This window comes from Caretta caretta, chromosome 11 (assembly GCF_965140235.1).
Source record: "Caretta caretta isolate rCarCar2 chromosome 11, rCarCar1.hap1, whole genome shotgun sequence".
Lineage (NCBI taxonomy): Eukaryota > Metazoa > Chordata > Testudines > Cheloniidae > Caretta > Caretta caretta.
This window is the reverse complement of record NC_134216.1, coordinates 5879378-5902202: the sequence shown is the minus strand read 5'-3', so window position 1 is coordinate 5902202 and position 22825 is coordinate 5879378. Positions and strand designations below refer to the sequence as shown.

At 43.3% G+C, this 22825-nt stretch overlaps 1 protein-coding gene and 2 long non-coding RNA genes across 3 annotated transcripts in view; 1 reads left to right on the top strand and 2 right to left on the bottom strand.

The window, feature by feature from the left end:
* Nucleotides 1-1153: 1153 nt before the first annotated feature.
* Nucleotides 1154-22825, top strand: part of GYPC (glycophorin C (Gerbich blood group)) — a 41021-nt gene continuing 19349 nt past the window's right edge. The window contains exon 1 of the mRNA XM_048869954.2: nucleotides 1154-1522. Within this exon, the coding sequence (XP_048725911.1) occupies nucleotides 1489-1522 (34 nt within the window). The 5' untranslated portion in view covers nucleotides 1154-1488. The remainder of the gene's footprint in view (nucleotides 1523-22825) is intronic.
* LOC125645036 (uncharacterized) lies at nucleotides 6105-17731 on the bottom strand. The gene is made up of 2 exons (XR_007359173.2): nucleotides 17442-17731; nucleotides 6105-12235 (listed from the first exon to the last, which is right to left on the bottom strand). It is a non-coding gene; the product is annotated as an uncharacterized LOC125645036 (long non-coding RNA).
* The window catches only part of LOC125645038 (uncharacterized), a 35131-nt gene continuing 32210 nt past the window's right edge, over nucleotides 19905-22825 (bottom strand). Inside the window, exons 3-4 of the long non-coding RNA XR_007359176.2 lie at nucleotides 22596-22741; nucleotides 19905-21283 (exon numbers count right to left, since the gene is read on the bottom strand). This is a non-coding gene — a long non-coding RNA (uncharacterized LOC125645038). The remainder of the gene's footprint in view (nucleotides 21284-22595; nucleotides 22742-22825) is intronic.

Sequence of the window (22825 nt, the reverse complement as noted above, 5' to 3'; positions counted from 1 at the left end):
GAATTCTCGTCAGTATTTTCCGTTCATTCACAGGTGTCTGTCCACTCTAAATCAGACCTTAATCTGGTATAAACTGACGTAGCTCTACTGAAGCTAGAGGGGTCACATCAGGGTTTGTTGTCCCTCTGGCCCTTGCCTTGCTGTGCTCTGCATGCCAGGGGGTATTCGAGGGTTCTCTACACACCGTGAGAGTCCGTCGCAAATGCTGCTGATATGAGTGGTTTACAGTATCGGTGCACGCACACAAGGCTAGGTTATTTGGATTTGTCGTGTACGTTGCCACTCGTCCCACCCTACCATTGGAAAATAAACATTGAGAGCCAAGTACATAGCAGTGCATTTGGCAGCAGGTCACTTAGCTGACTTAACAGAAACAAGCTGCATAACAGGGGGAGCTTCAGTCTTGATTCTGATTTTCCTGGCTCCCCCCACACCCACCCGACTTTGAGTCAAACTGTTACTGGGTGGTTGACATCAAAAGCATGCTGTGAATTCGTACTGACCCACACAGTCCATGAGAACTGAGGATTGATCAGTTCTTGACAAAGCCACTTGGGTCTGAGTCTAATGAACTATTATTAATTATTATTATTATTAATTCCTTGTATTTTGGTGGTACCTAGAGGCCTTAACCGAGATAAGACATTGTGCTAGGTGCTGTACGGACAGTAAAAAAACACTGCCTGAAGAGTTAATAATCTAAATAGACAAGAAAGAAATGGTATAGGAGCTAAGAAGTACTATCACCCCCATTTTACAGATGGGAAACTGAGGCAGAGATAGACTAAAATACTTGTCCATGGTCACACAGGAAACGTGTGGCTGAAGTAGGAATTAAACCCCACTCTCCTGAATAGCAAGCCGAGTGTTTTAATCACTGGCTTGAGCCTTCCTCTTATTTACACCAGTGTAACCACTCTGACTTCAGTGGATATATTCCTGATTTACACCCGTTAAATGAGAGGGTCAATTAGAATCTCATGGCAGAGGCTTCCAAGCCAGAATGGAACTTGAAAACCCCATTGTGAAATCATCCCAGCATTCCTCCACTTTTTTTGGCCGTGACTTATCTACCATTGTGTTAATATCTATGGGGCTGGTAACTGGCCCAGGACGCTGGGCTGGATTGTGATTGAAACCAAGCACTTTTAAGAGCATTTTCTTTCTACTTGTTGCCGAAGATTCAAAGTTCCTGGAAGGCAGCGGGGCTGGGATACGTCAAGCAGTTACTGCTATCTGAAAGGGGGGAGCCCCTCCCCGCTCATGTGAGCTGGAAAGGCAAAAAAGAATGACATATGTGCTGTTTCCTTTTCCAGTTGCAAAGGGGTCAGGAACTCGGCAAGGAGTGTCTGAACAAGTGCGGCATTCTCCTGTGTCCTTGGTCTCTTCCTTGCCTTTTTAGCAGCTCAGTTTAATCCAGCCGGCGATTCTGAACAGGGGGGGAAAAAACCCGTCAGCACAAATAAGGCATTTCTGAAGGCGTAAATTATGAATGACCAAAAAAATGGAACACCATCACCATGTGAGTACCCCATTTCCTCCCCCTCCCTGCAGTAACAGTGAATTTACAAGTCTGTTGTTTAACCAGCTGATTTTTAAAAATACAAGTTCAAGTTCTGCAAACCAATTTGCCTGGGGTCCTCTTAAAGGAAAGAGATATCGATGAAACACTGTGTGTGTGTGTGAGATACAGAGAGAATTGAAACAGACCTCTGCACAGTTTAATTCCTCAATATAGCATATGAAAATTTGTTACATTTCATTCTAAGTGCTAGTTTAGAGAAAATATAAAGTAAATGCTTTCCCCATAAGGAATGAAAATATAGAGCATTCAGAAGGCTTAGTGTCTCTCTTCTGAGATATTAACGGTGCTGCCTAGCGTGTAGTTAGAGACACCAAACTGTATGTAATATGAGATGCAAGCCAAAAACGGTCAGTCTATATTTAAAGTTACAATGCATGTTTGCTTTGGGAACTTTAGAAACACAGTCTTAGGGCAACTGAATGGTTTTCTCACAGTAACGTTATAGGAGGGAAAAGTCAATGCTGACATAGTTCTGTTGACTTAAGTGAGTGGCACAGGAGAGAATTTGGCCCAGGAAGTTCAAGTGACCATGCCATTTAATCACCCCGTGGTAAAATATTTTGGGGGTAATATTAAAAAATTGAGGGCCAGATTCTGATCTGATGCAAATCTAGAAAAAAGAAAAGGAGGATTTGCGGCCCCTTAGAGACTAACACATTTATTTGAGCATAAGCTTTCGTGAGCTACAGCTTAATGCATCCGATGAAGCGAGCTACAGCTCACGAAAGCTTATGCTCAAATAAATGTGTTAGTCTCTAAGGGCCACAGGTCCTCCTGTTCTTTTTGTGGATACAGACTAACACGGCTGCTACTCTGAAACCTGCAAATCTAGAGTAACTCCAGTGACACCTCTGGAAATACTTTGGGTTTCAATGGTGTAATGGACAGCAGACTGTGACCCACCGTCCAGATAATGGCTTTGGAAGAGGTTTGCCGTTTTAATTCAAATATAACCAGTTTGGTAACATCACAGCAAATTTTTAATGAACCCATCAAAACGGAATTGATCCTCACAATGGATCCCTGTAATAAAAAGCACAATACAGAGGGGAGTGCTGGGAAAAGAGCCAACCTCAACTCTTGGTCCCAGGATTGCTGTTGGATGAACTGGTCTATATGAAATTTGAAATTGACAATGGTTTTCAAGCTTTAATTGATATAGATGGATCGAGCAGAAATGTTATATTGAAAGAAAAGAATCACTGGAATTTTCACCGAAGATTTTTATTTGCCCCTGGTCTTTTTGCAAGTAGAAACCAACTTAAAAGCTGAAAAATCATCTCCATCTTTTTTGTCGGTTCCAGTAACTTTGACAAGATTTAAGCCTATTCACTGCTAGTAGAAGGGGAAAAAAAAACCCAAAGAAGATACTACGGTGTCTGGGAGCTTCTGTACACTTATTTTCAGACATGTAAATTACTATAACTATTGCTCTCAAACGTCTTGCGGGATGGGGGAGTTACACTCATTCGCTGAAATGCACATTATTGATTGTGCAGTGTTGTTGACTATGTAGAAGCCCAAGCTTTACTCAGGAGTTTTGCCTGCTTAAGGCGTTTAGGAGTGGACTCTCAGGCCCTGATTCAGATCTCACTTGTGCTAGTGTAGATCAGGAGTAACTGCACTGAAATCAGTGGAGTGCCACCAGTTTAAAAGTAGCGTAAGTGAACTCAAGAATCAGGCCCAACATTTGATTTATCTAAAGTGTTAATTCGGTGTGTCGGTATCTCAAAACAGTACAGAATGAGAAAACAACTGTACCCATCAAATAATTTTGTTTTCTGTAACATCTAGGAAGGAGTTCTCAGTTTTTGACCATGTCAGACTCTGAAAGCCATTTTTACAACCATAAACTATAGATGGTTACAAACAAAATTTGCACCCCTTTACCTAGTGTTGAATTGAAATAATGTTTGTCTGCTTTCCGACTGTCTGAACGCAATTTCTCCTGCAGATTCAGACAGGATGTTCCTGTATCCTGTTTCAGTTTGCATCATGGTAAATGTGAGCCACATTGTTTAAAAAACAAAATAAGAACCAAATTCAATTAAAGGGGAAGCCTTCTGGTGACTACATATGCAAGTTCAGAGCATTATTTCCATGTGGGCCTGTTTTGTTTTCCTGGCACAAATCCAGTAGCTTTGGCATCAGTCAGTTTCTAATCAAGGAGATGTTAAAGTCCGGTGTGTTGAGAGGTCCTGTAACAGTACAGACAACAGATGTTTAACAGAGCAGGACTGCGTCTGGCAAAACAAAGTTGCATTGCTTGATAAGCAGAATGAAAAGAATTGAAGCTGGTGTAAATATCCATAAAGCATCAGCGGTACATCAGACTAATCTTACACTAATTTTTTTGATACTGGCTGGGGATGCCAGATAACAGCTGTTTTGTGAGGTTGACAGAATGGTGTTGGGTAACCTAATCGCTAGGGTGCTCTGGTGAACCTCTTGCATTTACTGATGAATGATAAGGGATTTTTACTCACTCTTTCTTTGTATACAAGTATATTCTTAATGGTCCTGAAAGAGCATAACAGAAAGAGGAATGTTTCCATTTTAAAATTCCCAGCTTTATGAACTTAGAGGAATATGGGAGGAAAATAAATTCTCAGCCTCTCTTCCTTCTGATCATGGCATGTAAGAGAACCATGTGGTGAAGCCATATCCCTCCTCCACCCCCCAAGGAGGCAGTGGGTGTAGGCAGTCATCACGTGGATTGCTGTTAGAAAACCTAACCCGGACTCTGAAGATTTCCAGTTCCACTGTAGAGCCCAGGCCTGCTAAACTTTTTCAGGGGAGTTGAAGGAGAAAGAGACTGCTCATGTGAGTGCGGATTACTCGCAGGAGTAAGGGTGTGCAGAATGGGGGATCAGTCCTGCAAGCTGCTGAACTCTGTCCATTCCCAGCTCCTTCACCGGGAGCTGAAGGTGTTCAGCAACTTGGAGAGAAGGCACTCAGCAGGGTCAGGCCCTTGAGCACCAGCCTGGGTGTATACTTCAAAGGGTGCAGCCTCTAATGCCCCACATTGGCTGTGTGGAGCAGCAGGAAGGAGAGAACAACCTCCATGAGGCTATTTCCTATCCTGTGCTGATGGGTGTAGAGAGATTGGAGCCTGGGTACTGCCAATGCAAGGCACCATCCAGCATAGCTTGGAGGGGGAAGTGCTAGGCAAAGGGCTAGTCCATGACCTCCCTTCTGGAGCAAGGGAAAGTCAAGGACCAGAGTCACCAGCTGGTCTCTTGTGCTGCCCTTCACTCTGGGCTTGTGGCAAAGCCACAGTCAGTCCCTGAGGAACCTTCACTGGACAATCTGATGACTTGGACCTAAACTTTTTTTGTTGCCTCTCATCAGTGGAGGCTCTGTCTGAAACAGTACATTTTAAATAAGACTGGAGGCTATTGAGTAAGGAAACATACTTCTCTGCTAAGCACTGAGAGTATTTAATGAGTCAGGAACCGTGGTGGATTACACTGACCCCATTTTTAAAAAGAGAAGGCCCAAAATGCACCCACAAATGCATGTGAAATTGAATGCTTGTGTTTGTGTGCAGAAGAGAAGACTGAGGGGGGATTTGAGAGCAGCCTTCAACTACCTGAAGGGGGGTTCCAAAGAGGATGGAGCTCGGCTGGTCTCAGTGGTGGCAGAGGACAGAACAAGAAGCAATGGTCTCAAGTTGCAGGCGGGAGGTCTAGGTTGGATATTAGGAAACACTATTTCAGTGGGAGGGTGGTGAAGCACTGGAATGGGTTACCTAGGGAGGTGGTGGAATCTCCATCCTTAGAGGTTTTTAAGGCCTGGCTTGACAAAGCCCTGGCTGGGATGATTTAGTTGGTGTTGGTCCTGCTTTGAGCAGGGGTTTGGACTAGATGACCTCCTGAGGTCTCTTCCAACCCTAATCTTCTATGATTCCCATGACTCTGCATGCAAACTGGATATACCTAGTCCATTCTATGTAGGCTCTTATATTGTGCCCATCTTCATAGGTATCTATATGGAAATGTGCAAATGCAAAGACTTGATGTATGTACAAAATTGCAGTAATTGGACACACAAATGTAGGTTAAAAAACACCCATACAAATAAGTCTCTGCTTTTCTTCAAGTGCGTGACCCTTGATATTTATCGGGATCACTCTGCCACCGACAATTAAAACATACATATTATACAGCAGATTTGAATGATCCAGGTTATAACTAGCTAAATTTATAGGCCTATTAGCACTATTGCATGGCGCATCGTAACCTTGTCACATAGCTGTTATCACTGCATCTTTAAGTCTGGGCTCTCATGGAATACAGTGCATCCATCACTGCTCAGATGATTGAGGTCCCATTTTCAAAAGTGAGTTAGGCACTTCTGCTCCTAAGTCCCATAAAACTTTTGAACAGAGGACTTAGATAGATAGGATAGATCCATCTATCTAAGTCACTTAAGTACTTTTGAAAATTTTACCCGCAGGCTGATAACTGTTCCTGCAAACTATCTGGTAGAGGAATGATGACATTTGCAGAAATCAGGATTGGTTTGCAAATGATTTATAAACAGAAAAAATTAAAGGCTATGCTGGATAATTTATTTGCAACCAACAATTCAACCACGTTCAGCAATGATATTACAGTGCAAAAACAGCAGGCTGGCAGATCGCAATGTGTGGCAGAAATAAGATCCATATTCCATGAGTTTCTCCCAAGAATCAGCATCATCCAGTTCACATCAGAGTCCAATTGAAAGTGATTATCCATTCCATACTCTCATATTCCATACACACAGTGGTATGCCTTGTGTGTGTTTTCGCCAGTAAGACATTTGACTATGTGATTTTGTTTTAATTAATCTTCTAATCTATGAAAGAGACCAGCCTCTCACATCTTTTCTCTTTTGACATAGGTTTCACAACGGGGTTCTTTCTTGATGAAGCAGAAACCTTAGCTGAAAATCACAGCAGGTTAAACTCGTTCTGCTGTATTATAAAGTTTTTAAGTGATTTCTCTCTCTCGCTCTCTTATTTTTAGCTTATAAAAAACCCTGTTATTTCATGAGGGTCTAATTCTTTCTTCTTCAGATAAGCCCTGAGAAGGAGTTAAGCTTTTTATCAGTAAGTTGCAGGGGGGCTTTCAAGCACAACCTGAGACAGCTCCATGACATCCTGTGACTGATAAGCGACTGTTTCAGTTTCTTAATGGCAGCGCTCATGTTTAAAATGTCCTACTTTATGGGACAGTCCACATTATAAAAGAGAACATATGACAGGCCGTATATTGCAGAGTCAATACCAGAGGGCTCTGTGTGTGTGTGTGTGTGTTCCATCTAAGCTAGAAGACCTACAAAGCCTTCTGATATAGATACTGATTTTAAACAGAGAATATCTTTTAGTCACTTAGTATATGGAACCTACCAAATGGTTTTCAATGCATGTGTGTATCTTTCTCAATTCTCACGCTTCCGCTTGGAGTGAGTATGTTTTATTTCTCTATTCATGACACTATTCGCCACCCAACATCCACATGCTCACACCTTCCCCTTTTATAACTTAGATGCCTCTAAAAACCTGAAAAAAGTAAGATGATGTCATCCGGTCAATGTACAGTCACTTTTTTTTTTTTAAGCAGCAAGGAGGAATTCAGATCCTAGGCTGTGTAAAGAAGGTGGTAGAAAATAAGATGGAAATATTAAACATTTTCGTATGAGCCAGTTGTCTATGGACATCCTTAATGGCACAGCCTTAATGGGCCTCCAAACGGAAAGGCCTCAGGACGAGTTTATTTAAAGACCAGGATTATGGATTAGAAAGTGCTGGTGATGCTTGACACTCCCTGAAGTTAATGGAAATTGTTTGTGGACCAGTCACAAGACTGGTGACCATGACAGGTGCATCAGTGGTTGGAGATGGCGTGGCTCGACCATGCAGCACGTTAGTGATCTCCCGCTTGTATTATGACCCCTAGGGAGCTGTTACAAACCATGGAACGTAGAACAGTTCTGAACATGCATATCTCAAACAGCTGTTTATGTCAACCAAATTCAGGCTGCTTCTTGTCTGTATGGGGAAACTGACCAGCTATTCTGGAATAACTATTCTAGAATAACTCCCATCTGGACACCCTGTTCTGAAATAAAGCTGACTTTACTCCAGAGTAATTGCTCTGCTTTGGAAACAAAATACTTATTCTGGAATGAAATCACTTTCATTCTGGAATAGAGTATTCACATAGGGAAGTTATTCCAGAAAAGGTAAATTATACCAGAATAGTTATTCCAGAATATCTGGTAGTCAGTTTCCCTTGTTTAGACAAGGCCTTATTCCCTATTTACAAATATTTGCACAAATGGGGTTGTGTTGTCCATGCCAACATCTGTATTTTCATGCAAATAAGAATGCTTGTTTTCTGGTACTTATTCAAAACTTTCAGTTATCCAGTCGAGGAGCAGAAGCAATACCATGTGACCAACTATCACACAGAGCAAATAATGAGTAGTCCAGGTGTACAGTCTATGAACAACCTAGCATCTGAAATGCGCATGTCTAAATATTCGTTGAAAGATTACATATTGATTAATAGATTTGCTTTGTGGATGAACAACTCATGCCAGATAATTGAAGCAGGTCCCAAAGTTTCTATATGAACTTATTGACAAAAAGCACATTATAAGAACAATATTGCCAGCTCTAAGCAGTCAGATATTAGGAGTCGGGCCTCAACAGATTAGGAGATTGGCTTGAAAATCATGAGACTGTTTAAGAAAAATAAATGTTGAATTATTTGTATCTTTGTCCTGGGTCTCCTTCTGGAGTCTTTAGGGTTCAACTGAGGCCCACTTTCAAGCTTTTCTTGGCATCCAGGAGGGTTAGAAATTCATTTTTTAATGAAAGCTGAGGTTCTTCTGCAATCTGTTTATCTAGGAGCTGGTGCTTGCAAGCCTTGCAATAAAGTCATGAGTTGGAAATGTTGCAATGACCAGAATAAACTAGAAGATCAGGATTTGTTCTTCAGGCTATGTTTGGTCACCTATGTCCAGTGGCATTATTACTGCTCCCCCGTTGGTTGGCCATTACATAGCAGGCTGGGGGCAGCAGAAAATTAATTTTTGGTGTTCATCATGGAGCGACCACATGGACTTTCGACTTTTGGTTCATGGACTCTGAACCATCTGTTTCCTGAGTTTGCCCTACCATTGATTTGCCTGTCTGGTCAACTGACATTTGTTGCTCCCCTCTAAGCCTTCCATTTTTTCTGATCTCATCCTGTCTTAGCTCCTCAGGAATTTCTGCCACATCCAAACTGGGGGCTCTTGTGAAGATCATAACTGTTAATGAAGAGTTGTTTCTTCCTGTCCTTCAAGGGCATTCCGTATGTTCAGCAGTGAGAAGAAAGGAGAGGAAGCCAGGACCAGATGCTGGGAAGACATAAATCTTCCTTTTTCAGCCTAGAATTTCCTTTCCTTTGGGAGTTCTCCCACCTCTCTTCCCTTCTCCAAAGATTTCTGTCTTGGTCTCTGGAGCCTACGCTAGAGCAGAAAATATCTCCATCTCCACTTTCTTCCTGCAGTCAGGTGGGAGTTCTCATTTGTATTCTGGGGCATTTTTACTTGCTGTGTTGCAGGACGCAGGGAGTTCATCTTGACCAGGCTCCCTTTCATTTTCACTTACCACCAGCAGGTTTTGCTTTTGGATTCGGGATTCTAAACTGCACTTTGAGCTAGTTTTCTTTTCCTCATCACACTTAGTTATTTTAAATAAGAATAATGCCTAGCTTTCATATTGCACTGTTCATCAGCAGATCTCAAAGCTGTTTACAAAGGATCATTAGCTCCATTTTACAGATGGGGAAACTGAGGCATGGGGAGGGAAGTAATTTGTCCAAAGTCACCCAGCAGGGTAGTGAAATTGCTGGGATTAGAACCCAGGACTCTGGAGCCCCCGTCTGGGGCTCTAACCATGAAGCCACACAGTCTTGCTGCAGTAAGGTATTGACATTTTGGTAAATACGCATATGGAGGCAGAAGTTCTATAGTACTGCATATTGCAGTAACTACAGTTTGTGCTGAGGAAAGAGTGCTACGTAGCTGCATCACCCCAGAACTGACCCGGAAACAAATTGTGATTCAGGCTGTGTCTACACTTAGGCCTGGGCTACACTGGTGGGGTGGGGGGTTTCGAACTAAGATACGCAGCTTCCACTATGCTATTTGTGTAGCTGAAGTCAAAGTATCTTAGTTCGAGTTACCCTGCTGTCCTCACGGCAGCAAGTCAACCTTCCAAGATGGAGTACAGGCGTCGATTCAGGGATCGATTTATCACGTCTAGATGAGACGCAATAAATCAATCCCTGATAGATCGATCACGACCCGCCGAATGGCAGGTAGTGAAGACGTACCCTTAGGGGAATACACCACCTTGGCTACATCGGTGTAGCTATGCTGGCTTAACCATGTAGTGTAGACACAGCCTACAGTGATGGAAGGGGTTTTTCCAGCACTGTAAGAACACAGTCTCCCTCAACAATGGTAGTTACATCAAGTAAAGCATTTTTTCGATCAACATGGGGGTAGGTCTACATGGGGGTAGGTCTGCCTAGCTATGTCAGTCGGGGTGTGGTTCTTTCAGCTATGTTGACCCAGAACACTGGAAGAAAGCTAATATGCCAATTTTTAAAAAGTGTAATTGGGATGACCTGGGTAATTATAGGCCTGTCAGCTTAACATCAATCCCAGGCAAGATAAAGGAGCAGCTGATATGGGCCTAAATTAATAACAAATTAAAGAAGGGTCATTAATTAAAACCAATCAAGATGGGTTTATGGAAAATAGACCCTGTCAAACTAACCTGCTCTCTTTTTTTGATGAGATTACCAGTTTGGATGATAAAGGTAACAGTGCTGATGTTATATACGTAGATTTCTGGTGCTTTGACTTGGTGCTACGTGACATTTTGATTAAATAACTGGAACAGTGTACAATTAACACGGCACACAGTAAATGGGTTAAAGACGTTATCTAGACTATGTGGTACACTGGGCACATGCAAACAATATGCATTTTAATATGGCTAAATGTAAATGTTAGATCTGGGAACAAAGAATGTAGGCCATGCCTACAGGATGGGAGACCCTATGCTGGGAAGCAGTAACTCTAGAAAAGATGTGGGAGTCATGGTGGATATGAGTACCCAGTGTGATGTTGTGGCCAAAAGGGCTGATGTGATCCCTGGATACATAAACAAGGGGCTCTCCAGAAGGAACAGAGAGGTTCCTCTGTATTTGGCACTTGTGCGATCACTGCTGGAACCCTGTGTCCAGTTCTGGTGCCCACAATTCAAGAAGGATGTTGATAAAGTGGAGAGGGTTCAGAGAAGGGCCCTGACAATGATTAAAGGATTAGAAATCATGCTTTATACCAATAGAATCGTAGGACTGCAAGGGACCTCAAGAGGTCATCTAGTCCAATCGCCTGCACTCATGGCAGGACTAAATATTTCCTAGACCACATAGATAATATAGGCTCAAGGAGCTAAATTTAGCTTAGCAAAGAGAAGGTTGCGGGTTGACTTGATTACAGTCATTTTTAGTCTGTTTTTCACTCTGAATCGGAACAAAACCAAATTTCAAAATATCAAAATCTTCTGCAAAATGGAATTACCATTCTCCGCACAGCTCTGTCTCTACCAGGGAAAATTTAGGCTCATTGTCCTGAGGTCTCGGCAGGTAAATAAAGGCATTCGAGAGGGTCATGCCATGTTGTTGTCAGTCCCAGGATATTGGAGAGACAAGGTGCGGGAGGTGATATCTTTTACTGGACCAACTTCTGTTGGTGAGTGAGACAAGCTTTTGAGCTTAGAGAGGGTTGAACCTTTAAGTCTACACAGATGTTCACTTGGGGAATTGTTATAACTTCACTGACGTCAGTGGCGTTATAGCAGTTTCCACTAGCTGAGGATCAGCTCCTGGACTCTGAGCTGACTCCCATAGATCCCAATGGCTTTGGATCAGGGTCTGGCTGATTTGGGATCTTAGTTCCCTTTTAATGTTAGCTCCCTTCAGAGTGCTAGATTCAGCTTAGGGCCTGCTTGTCTTCTGTCAGGCTCTGGCTGAGGCAGAAAGAACTCTGGAGGCTAACTGGGGCTGTTCTTCTCCTGTGGGGGACATGCCAGGGGCCAGCACAGTCCAAGAGGGGGAGGCTCTGACAGCAATTTAGAGTGAGAGAGGAGGGCTCTGGTACACCAGGCAGTTCTCCCTGCGGGTGAATATTCCCTGCAGCCCAGGCTGGTGCATGGGGGAGCAAGTCTCACCTCCCTGGATCAGCCGGAATGAATGGCACTCAGGAGATGAATGATTTTAGATTCCCCCTGCACGTCACTATCTCCCGTTTGTAAAAAGACCCTTGTGTTTCCTTCTGGAACCCATCACGCTGCTTGAATCCATGTCAAAGGCTCGTCTTCCTCCTCCCACACTCTTCAGGAGTTTCTTGAACTCTGCATTCCCCCCGAGGACAAACTGCTTGCCAAGTCCCTCTGCGCTTTGGTTACCTCCCCGAATCGGCTTCACTCTCGATGAATACAGCCTTTGATCTGATAGCATCTGACTCTGGTCATAGGACTCGTGCCTGGCTGGAGCAACAAGGAGGGGCTTGGTGGCTGCTTGGAGAGCTGCTTTGCTGAGTAAATACAAAGAATGGATGAATGCTGGGGGATGGGGGAGAGACAGAGGACTAGATTGAGTTTTATTGTGCAGTGCTGGTTTAAAAAAAAAAAGCCCCCTGAGGCAAAGAATTCCCCCTCCCCGCTTCCTGGCTTACTTTTCCTTTAATAGGAGGGTCATACATTCTGCCTTGGGTTGTTAACAACATTATCTAGGCAGGAAGTGAACCCTGTGTCCTGTTTTCCCCTGTAGGCACTAACTGAGCAGATAGGAGCATGGATTCCATGTGTCTGCTCAATGGTGCTGCTTTTCAGCGGACCCTCTCCCAAATCAATGAGGCAGCACCACCAAAGGCCCTGTCTTTAAATGGTGTGCAGATAAGCACCGTGGATTACACATGGTGGCAGCTGCCCAGAGGTGGCCAATCGCAGCCCGCAGAGGTGAAATCCTAGCCGTCTCTTTGAATTTCTACAGGACTATTTCTGTTAGGGGTGTAATTGCAACCGTAGCTGGGTATCTACAGCACATGTCCTGTACTTAAAGACTGTGTTCATGATTAATTCCACAGAAGTCGCGCATAGTGTCCTCGTAAGTCAGAAGTAACTTTGAAAACAGGAATAGAAAGGCATCAGCAGGAATCAGTGAATGGGTATGTTGTGGAGTACAACACAGGCATGAGATGCCTATGGGTAGTAAAAGCTCAGAGCTTCAACCCGCGACAGAGAGCAAGGCCTGTCTTTGAGTGTCCATACTGCATTTGTGGGCTTACAGTGGCTGGACTTGGCTCTCACAGCCTTGCGAACATGTCCACACTGCCTATGCAGACCTTCTGGTTTAGGTCTGTGGCTTGAGCTGCATCCACACAGGGCTAGGACCTGAGTCTCAATGAGACAGGGACTCTGAACCCCACATCCACCCTCAGCAGAATCTGCAGGCTCAAATCCAGAGGGGTTCCTGGCCTGAGTCAGACTGATTTCTGGTGTGGATGGAAGGGGGTTTTGGGCTCAACCCTGAGTCTAAGCCTGATTTTACAATGCAGTGTAGACATACGCACAGGAGGTCTGTTGCACAGCCAGGAACTGGAACCATCTCTTCTGAGATCCAGCCTACTACAAGACCAGCCCTCGTCCCCAAAAAAGGAAGAGCTCATTTTCTTTTGTAGTTTTTTTTTTTTAAATCAAGGGGAAGGAGAGTCAGATATGTAACTTCTCTGACACCTTTTTCTCCATTCACATGGCACCTTTTACTCCTAGTTCTTTAAACATACTGGATAAATATCATTCACCCCATTCTACAGATGGAGAAATGCAGATGCAACAAGGACCCAAGATCACACAGCAAATCCGTGGCTGAGATGGGAGTGAATCCCAGACCTCCTGACATCCAACCCCCACTGCTGGCCCTTGCAAGCACTCCTGGTGTACAACAGATGTGCATCTGATAAAACCAGACCGGTCACTCCTCTGCCACTGGTCAATTTAAAAATTAACAAGACGGTGCCTAGCTGCTCTCAACAAAATTCTGTGTTAAGAGCTGTCTTTTCAGTGGATCTTTAATGTGGCTCTCTAATAGATTTTTAAAAATTATTAATGTTTAAAAAAAGTATAGAATACATAGGTTGGGAAAAGGGTGTCTGTACATTTGTGTATAGTGCTCAGATTATCCACAAATATAAAGTTCGTTTTTAAAAGTCATAGGATACATAGAGTACATAATCAGCAATAACCCAAATTTAGATGAATAGATTTAACAATACAGTTTAAATATTAGAATCCGAATACTCGGGTTCATCACTCATGAAAAGCTGTACAGAGATTTGGTTGTGGAAAGCAAAATATATCAACAAGTGGAGATTGTCCCTCAGTAACTGAGAATTAGGTTGGTTATCCATTTAGAAAATACTAGTACACCTGCAACTTTGCAGGTGAAATCAACTGTGAACACAATCTCAAAGATGTAGTCATTTGCAGGTGCAGACAAAAGAATAGAGGCATTTAGCTAACTGGTTTGCGGGTGCAAACAACACTGGGTGGAAATGTGTCCTTTAGTCTGATGTCGATTACATTCACAACATGTGGGTGTAAAATGGAAGACCACTCGATATCTAATGAAGTCATGCTTTAGAAGTTAATCCTTGAGATTTGTCCACTAATGTGAAACTATATCTGTTTGATCTTGTATTTAGCTGAGACACTCTGAAGACCTGTCCCAGACCCGAGGAAGAGCTCTGTGTAGCTCAAAAGCTTGTCTCTCTCACCAGCAGCAGTTGGTCCAATAAAAATTATTACCTCACCCACCTTGTCTCTCTAATCTCAAGGATGCAGTAAAAATAGAACTTTTACTGTAAACCAGCTCTTCTTGCTAAACCTGGGCTGACCCAGATCAGGGGGAGCCCTTCCATTGATTTCCCTGGCTTTGGATCAAGCCCCTCTTCCTTAGGGTGGAGATTTTCAAATAGGCAATGGAGACTTGGATGATCTGTTCTTACTCATTTTAATGGAAAATGAGCATCCAAAGTCGACAGGTGACTTTTGAAATATCCACCTAAGTATATAACTTTCTTACTTCTTACAGAGAATATACTCCAAATTGACTCTAACAGATACTGTAACTGTACCCAATGCTAGCTTCCTTAATCATACATTCATCACATCTGTTCCATAGCCCATGGTGGAGTTATTCCAACCAGGGTATATCTAGAAGTGACAGTACAAGGCATCTCTGTGTAAAGGATAGCAATCCTAGCACATACTATTTCCCATGTTCCTTTCCTTTAAAGCTCACACCAGAGGAAGCCTTGCAGAGATTTGAGAAAAGTTGACTTATGCTATTAGGCTGTAGCTTTTAGCTGACTCAGCAGCAAACAGCAAAGGAAGAGGTTGCAGGATGGCTGACAAGAAATTACCTGATGGGTTACTAATGGCAGCTTCTACCCAGCTTGACAACTGATTTTCTCTTCCACTGTTTGCAGTTTCTAGGTGTAGAGGCTGAGATCAGGGTGTTCGAATGTTTCTATTGCGAACAGCGCAGGATGATGGGATAGAACCTTTGCTGTATGTCGGTGTAGGAGCTATGCTGATGTACAGCAGCTGAGGATCTGGCCCAGCAATTCCTTTGCTCTCAGAAAACAAGGGGTCAGATCTTGTTACTACTGAAATAAGGTGAGGGGGAGGGGAAAGGACTACCCCGACTTCAGTGGGAGTAGAAGTAGGTCTTAAGAGTGGAACAATTGCCTTGATGCCAAGTAGCACCTTTAAGCTTTGTTGATAAAATTTCCAAGGAATGCACCGCAGTAAGGTGCAGCCGCACATGGTAGGTATTTACTGTGAGAGAAATTCAACTTCCTGAGCTTAACCCTACTGGGAGTTTTGCCGTTGACTTCAGTGTGAGCATAGGCTCGGAGGCTCATGAAACAAACCTTCGCAACAGCGCTGCCTAGTGGGGAGGGAAGGGTGTCAGTGCAACCTGGAACACTGCTCCCTGGAGGACTTCCTGCGTGGCCATATGCAACAGCTCTTTGGGTGCAAGGTGATGTAGGGCCAAAGGACCCACCGCCATGAAGAACCAGCTCTTCAGGACCTACCCCCAGAGCACAGGGATCACAAGCCCCATAAAGACTACTCCAGAACTGAGGCCAGAGCAGCAGTTACAGATCGGAGCCACTTTCCCTCTGCTGTCAAGGGCATGAAGTCCTTTGTCTCTCCTGAGCCCCACAAAGGATGTTCCCCGGCTCCCAACCCAGGTACTTGGGCTAAGAGCTGTGGCCCTTTGAACATACCGTTGGTCACCTAACTGAGATGCAGATGCAAATGACCCGATTTTCAAAGTCAAGGGGTGAGATTCCCTACAGTGTCTGCTGCTAAAGAAAACACAGGCCTGATCCTCAGGTGGATCCTCCTTCCCCTGGCAGCTATAGACCAATTTACACCAGCTGGAAATGTGTCCCTCTATGCAAAGGAGTTGCTAGATGCCTAACCTTATCCCTGATGCACCAAATCATACCCCTGTGTAGCCCTGGTGTGCCAGCTGGTAAATTGGTCCTACACCCCCAACCTATTGGTCAAGAGAGCACTAGGCTGGAATCCTGCTCAGCCACCGAGTGGGGACATTGGGTGGAGAAAGACGCTTCCTTTGCCCCATTCCCTCGCCTCTCCCAGCGGACCTGGCTGTTGGTGTGGTACGATTTACACATCTCAGGCTAGAAGGGGAAAAGGAATGTTCCTTCTCGTCCCCATACATCTCTGGACTGTTTCCATTTCCCTGTCCAATCCATCAGGAACAGCAGCTTCCTTTGCCAAAGACACCTGCCACCCCTGTCCTTCTGCAGAGTATGACAATGAGCAGGGTCTGGCAGCATCAGCTCAATCCTGCAAGGTGCCGAGCAGTTTGGGTTGGTCCAACAGAACACATAAGCACATGCTTAATTTTATGCTGTCCCATTAGATTCAGTAGGGCTTAAAGTTAAAGTAGGACTGAGCCCTCAGCCCCTTCTTCCTGCTTGCCCCATTTTTGTATATGCACTTTCCCCCTGGAATTGCAGTAATTCTTTCTTTAGCGCTGGCAGGGTCTCTGAATCACAGCTTGTGATGGGGGTAGCTTGGGGGCACACTGCCCCAGCCAGTGCAAGCCTCATGCAGACACTAGGCCCCCAGGAGTTGTGCAGCGACACAGACACGACTATACCCTTGAGGGGCTGCAGCTCGTCCTCCACTCTACACTGGGAGGCCCGCTTTGCTGGCTGTGCAGGGTGGAGGAATGGCCCCATCAACACAGCCCGCAGGGGCTTAGAGCTGTTCACCCTCACTGAACCCTTAACACTCTCATAGAAGCATCTCGGAAAGGGCTCTAAAGATGTAATGCCCATCTAGGTGCTTATTAACAATGATTATTTCCATCTTTATTACAAAACACTTCTGCAAATCCAGGGGAATGCTTCCTGCTGGCTGCTGCTGCGGGGATGGTTTCCCCTCAGGTGAATAACTCAGAAGACAGACCCCGCCCCAAACACTCAACAAATGGCATGATTTGGGTGGGCGCCTAGCCTCTCTCTCTCTGTGCTTAATTCTTGGCCCCGGGGGGTGGGGGTGCTCAGCAGTCAGGCAGCAAACTAGAAAGCAGCAGCCTGTGGTGAGAAAACAGCCCCGCACAATGAAAAACCAGAAGGGGGGTGGAACCAATGAGCCCCAAACACAGAGAACATTCCTCATGCAGAAAGGGACTACCTTGTCTTCTGCTTTCTGGTGTCCCGGTCTGTAATTCAGGCCTGGGGGTGTTTCATCAGGGAGGCTTGTAAAAGGAGCCGAAAATGTGGCTGTAAAAAGGTATGCGGGTGTGTGGTGTTTGTTCTCGACCCTGACGCTCAACAGATAAATACTTCGTCCAAGCTGTGCCCTTAGATAAGCACAGCACAGCTACCACTGAAGTAAACAGGAATTGCACGTGCATGCCTGAGGGTGGAATTTGGCTCGTAACCAAGCTTTAATGTCAGTACGGTGTGGCTGAACTCTACACTTGACTTCATATTTTCCAGAGCTGTGCCAGCACTATGTGTTCCCCGCCTCCACCCCAGCAGATGTTTCACAGGGATAATTTGACCTGCTGACGCTGTTCCAAAGCAGACCTCTTCTGAGGCAATGGTAAATGGTTTCAAGATAAAAGGAAAGGAGGACTTGTGGCACCTTAGAGACTAACCAATTTATTTGAGCATAAGCTTTCGTGAGCTACAGCTCACTTCATCGGATGCATTCAGTAGAAAATACAGTGGGGAGATCCGATGAAGTGAGCTGTAGCTCACGAAAGCTCATGCTCAAATAAATTGGTTAGTCTCTAAGGTGCCACAAGTACTCCTTTTCTTTTTGCAGATACAGACTAACACGGCTGCTACTCTGAAACGATTTCAAGATACAAAGTGATATGAAAAATTTGCAGTCTCTTCCCTAGATGGTTAGGATTAGAGAGACCCAGTGTGGTAATAAGAGGTAGAACAGGCTGTGTTCTATTCATCTGTGAGCTGGAGAATCAGCGAGAACGATCAGGACTGTCCGTGCCTAGCAACCCGAGCAAAAAATCCGCTTTCTGGTCATTTGTTCTGTCCCCTCTCTGATATCTATCCAGCTGGGATTTTGAAAAGCCCCCAACATTGACCTAACTTTACTTACATTAAACTAAAGCTGGGATGGAAACCGTTTTTCTGTCCCATGAAAAATTTTGAGGTTCAGACAATTTTTCCTGCCTCCAAGTGAGATGGAAAGTCAAAATCTCAAAAACTTTGGTGAAGAGACAAACTCAAAAAAATTCAGCTAGGGTTAAGAAAACAAAAAAAAACAAACTTTTTTCCATAATTTTGAGACATTTTGTTTCCATTTTGACCTTTTTTCTTTGGTTTATGCTTTTTTTAGCATAATTTTTGAAGTGAAAAGTCATTTTGAACCAAAACCCCCCAGACCTTTTCATTCCAAAAACAAACAAACCAACCAACCTCAATAGGTTTTCAGGTTGGAAAATTGGTTGAAACCAACTGTTTCTAGCAAACTGGTTCCATGTAGATGAATTGGCAAAAAAAATTCCTGAAAAATCCCTGACCAGCTCTACATGCAAGACAGTGGAAGTTGAGCCTTTGCTTTCAATGGGAGCAAGACTAGTTCTACACAAAATGCTTTGGAAAATCCCACCTTCCATGTACAACACTGGTATTTCATTTCGTCCACTGAATGATGCTGAACCAGTGCCCTTCGTAATACCAGCACAAATGGAGATCAGTGATGCCTGGTCCTATTCCTGGATGCCTGGACCAATCCCCAATTTTTGCTCCAGATCCCTAAATGGCCCCCTCAGGGATTGAACTCACAACCCTGGGTTTAGCAGGCCAATGCTGAAACCACTGAGCTATCCCTCCCATCCCATGATGTGAGTTCTGGGCACTCCCTGATGATTCCTGGGGCTTATCTAGAAGAACACTTAAGTTTGTGGCAAGCTCCCTCCCTAGCCTGCCACACTAACTATTTGTATGGACCCTGCTGCTACATACAAAAAGTTTCCCAGTGCACTTGAATCTACCCTTCTTTGAAACAGGAATCGACTATCCTAAATCTCTCTTTGCTCAGAATTTTAAACTTTATAAGCTCATCTCCAGCTAGGACTCTACCCATCCTCAAATTTTCAAGGCATAATTTTGCCTCCATAATAACCACTTTATTTTTTTAGGCCAGATTTAGGCACCCAAGTCTATCTATGTAACCACCCAAACAAAGGTCAAAATGAATGAACATTGAAGTCAGTGGAGAAGCTCCCGCTGACTTCAAAGGGTGTTTGAAGTAAGTGGTAATTAGCTAAGTACTACCATTCAAACTTGCAAATTGTTGAGGGTGGGAAATTATTTGTAGGTGTAAAACAGTGCTCACAACAATTCAAGGCCATCACTAGAAATCTTCCAATATATGCTATTGATGCAGGATTTTAAGGTCAGCACAGCTAATGTTTTCAACCGCTAGTACCAGCCAGTTGTTCAAGAAAAATATTAGAGTTGGCCTTTCTTTTATAGTAATTATCACACAATCTGAATATGACGATTCAAATAAATGATAGATGTTAAAGAAGTTTTGCTAATAAAGGTCAAATAAAAGGTTTCTTTTTTTCTCTTTTTAATGCCCTTCATATTATAAAAGCAATTTTCAAATGCAGCAGATATTCAAATGAAATCTGCGCATTCTTTACGAAAGCCTTGGAGAATGAGAATGTTGTTGCTCCAAGCTGTTGTTTGCCTTGTAAGTTTCCAGTGCGTCTTGGAATGTCTTGTTTTCCTTTTCATATGTTCAACACTGAAAAATTCAGAATCTTCTGTTTCCACTACAGATATCTTCATTAATAATATTATGCTTTTCAGCACCCCAGGACAGGATTTCATGTCCCTAATGAGCATATGCTAGACATCCGGATATTTCAACTTGTGATGCTTTTAGTAGACATAGCCTGAGGCGAGAATTGGAGCAGGACATGGGAGTAGTTGAATGCAATTTCATTTAAAACAAACATGGAGGGGGGAGAATTCCTGTTTCCAAGAATTATCACCTATGGGTCAGCTCTGCTACAAACTATGGGGGTGAACCAAAGTGCATATTTTAGCAAAGCTGCTACTGTGCTTTTATATACACACAATAGCAGCCTGATCCAATGTCCATTGAAGTCTAATGGAAAGTTTCTCATACATGTCTAAAGGAATACATGGGTATAGATGTTAAATTAGGTTCTATTTTTTTTTCCAGGGTTCACCTGTAAGTTGAGCACAGGGACAAGTTCTGTATTTTTATTCCTCACCCTTTGTGAAAGTAGCCTTCCTATTTTATTTCCTTGATTGTCAATGTTACTTTTAAAGATGCTTCTAAATTCATTTTCTGGAATTATTTAAAATCTTTCTTGTCCTGACCATTTGAAAGTGGATGCATTTTAAATGAACCAGAAGAACAAAAGGAGATCTTCTTCTCTTCTCTTTGATCCCCATCCATCAGCTCAACAGCAACAGTAACAAATGAAGTCTTTCCACCGCTTTCTATCTTGCACTAGCTTCATGTTTTCATTGATCTTTAAGCATTTTTGTTCTATGTTATTTTTCACCATGTTTACCCAATACATCTTCAGTCTTCCTCTATTTCTAGTTCCTGGCACTCTGGCACGTATCGTTATTTATGGTATCCCCTTAGGGGTCCACTCTTGACGTGTGTCCCTCTTTCTTGAATCTCGTGTAACAGCATTATATCTTGCCCTAGCTCTTTAATTATCTCTTCATTTTTTTATTTTTTGCAGCCTTGAAACTTAGCATTCCTCTCAGCCAGTTCATTTCTGCAGTCAAAATCTGTCAGTCATCGGCTTTCTTCAGACTCTAGCATTCTGACCCAGACAGCAGTATCTGCATGACAATTGTCTCATATACATGGGGTTTTTGTTTTTATTGAAATGTCTTTAGCCTTCCAGATCTTGCAACGTTTTCCGAATGTAGTAGAGGCTAGACCAAGTCTTCTTTTGAGGTCATCTTCACAATTACAGGTTTCAGAGTAGCAGCCATGTTCGTCTGTATCCGCAAAAAGAAAAGAAGGACTTGTGGCACATTAGAGACTAACAAATTCATTTGGGCATAAGCTTTCATGAGCTAAAACCCACTTTGTCAGATGCATGGAGTGAAAATTACAGTAAACAGAATGACAGGTTTCAGAGGAACAGCCGTGTTAGTCTGTATTCGCAAAAAGAAAAGGAGTACTTGTGGCACCTTAGAGACTAACCAATTTATTTGAGCATGAGCTTTCGTGAGCTACAGCTCACTTCATCGAAAGCTCATGCTCAAATAAATTGGTTAGTCTCTAAGGTGCCACAAGTACTCCTTTTCTTTTTGAGTAAACAGAATATATATCATAGTACATGAAAAGATGGGAGTTGCCTTACCAAGGTGTGGGGGGGTCAGTGCTAACAAGCCAATTCAGTTAAGGTGGAAGTGGCCTTTTCTCAACAGTTGACAAGAAGGGGTGAATACCAATTGCATTGGCCTCGTTAGCACTACAAAGGTAATTTTTCCTCCCTTAGTATTCACCCCTTCTTGTCAACTGTTGAGAATGGGCCACTTCCACCTTAATTGAATTGGCTCCTTAGCTCGTTGTTGAGGGTGGGAAAATTTTTGTGCATGTAAAACGGTGCTCACAACAGTTCAAGGCCATCACTGAAAATCTTCCAATATATGCTACTGATGCAGGAGTTTAAGGTCAGCACTGCTAATGTTTACCCCGACTTGGTAAGGCAATTCCCATCTTTTCATGTGCTATGATATATATTCCACTTCCTGTATTTTTCACTCCATGCATCTGATGAAGTGGGTTTTAGCCCACAAAAGCTTATGCCCAAATAAATTTGTTAGTCTCTAAGGAGCTGCAAGGATTCCTCGTTGTTCTTTATACTAGTCCAACAAGGATATATTACATAAAACCAAAATCAAACACTAAACCAAACAAAAATCAAACCCTTTGTTAAAAGAATGTTAAAGTTGCAAAGACACGTACTCAAAAGTTAGGAAATACCAGAATTAAGGTTGCCTGGGCAACCTCAATTCTGCTCCCACTGTGTATGCATTATGAAAGAGTCTTTAATTACATGATCACATACTATTTTCCCCCACAGAACCCCTGTTTTATCTATAAGCTATAGTCATATAGGCCACGAAGTATACACACACACACACACCATATGTTGAGCCCTTCCGTTACAGAATGGGAGATCTACCTGAGTATTCAGAATTTAAGGCCTGATCTAAAGTCCACTGAAGTCAATGAAAGTCCTTCACTGGGCATTGGATAGACTTTTAGGTCAGAATTCAGGACTGGGTGCATTAAACATACCCAAACCTGTGAGTTTCAAGGCATCTTTAACTCCCATTGAAGCCAATGTGGTTGAGAGTACCCAGCAATCCTCAACAGGTGCTCACCACCACTCCCAAGTGTCAGGCCACTGTAGCACTTCTGTGAACAGCATTCACAGCACCAGTCTAGGGAGTAAAAAGCACACGATATGTTATAACAGCTGGACAAAAGCCAATTTCACTGGCAATTCATTGTCCCCACAGCCCCAC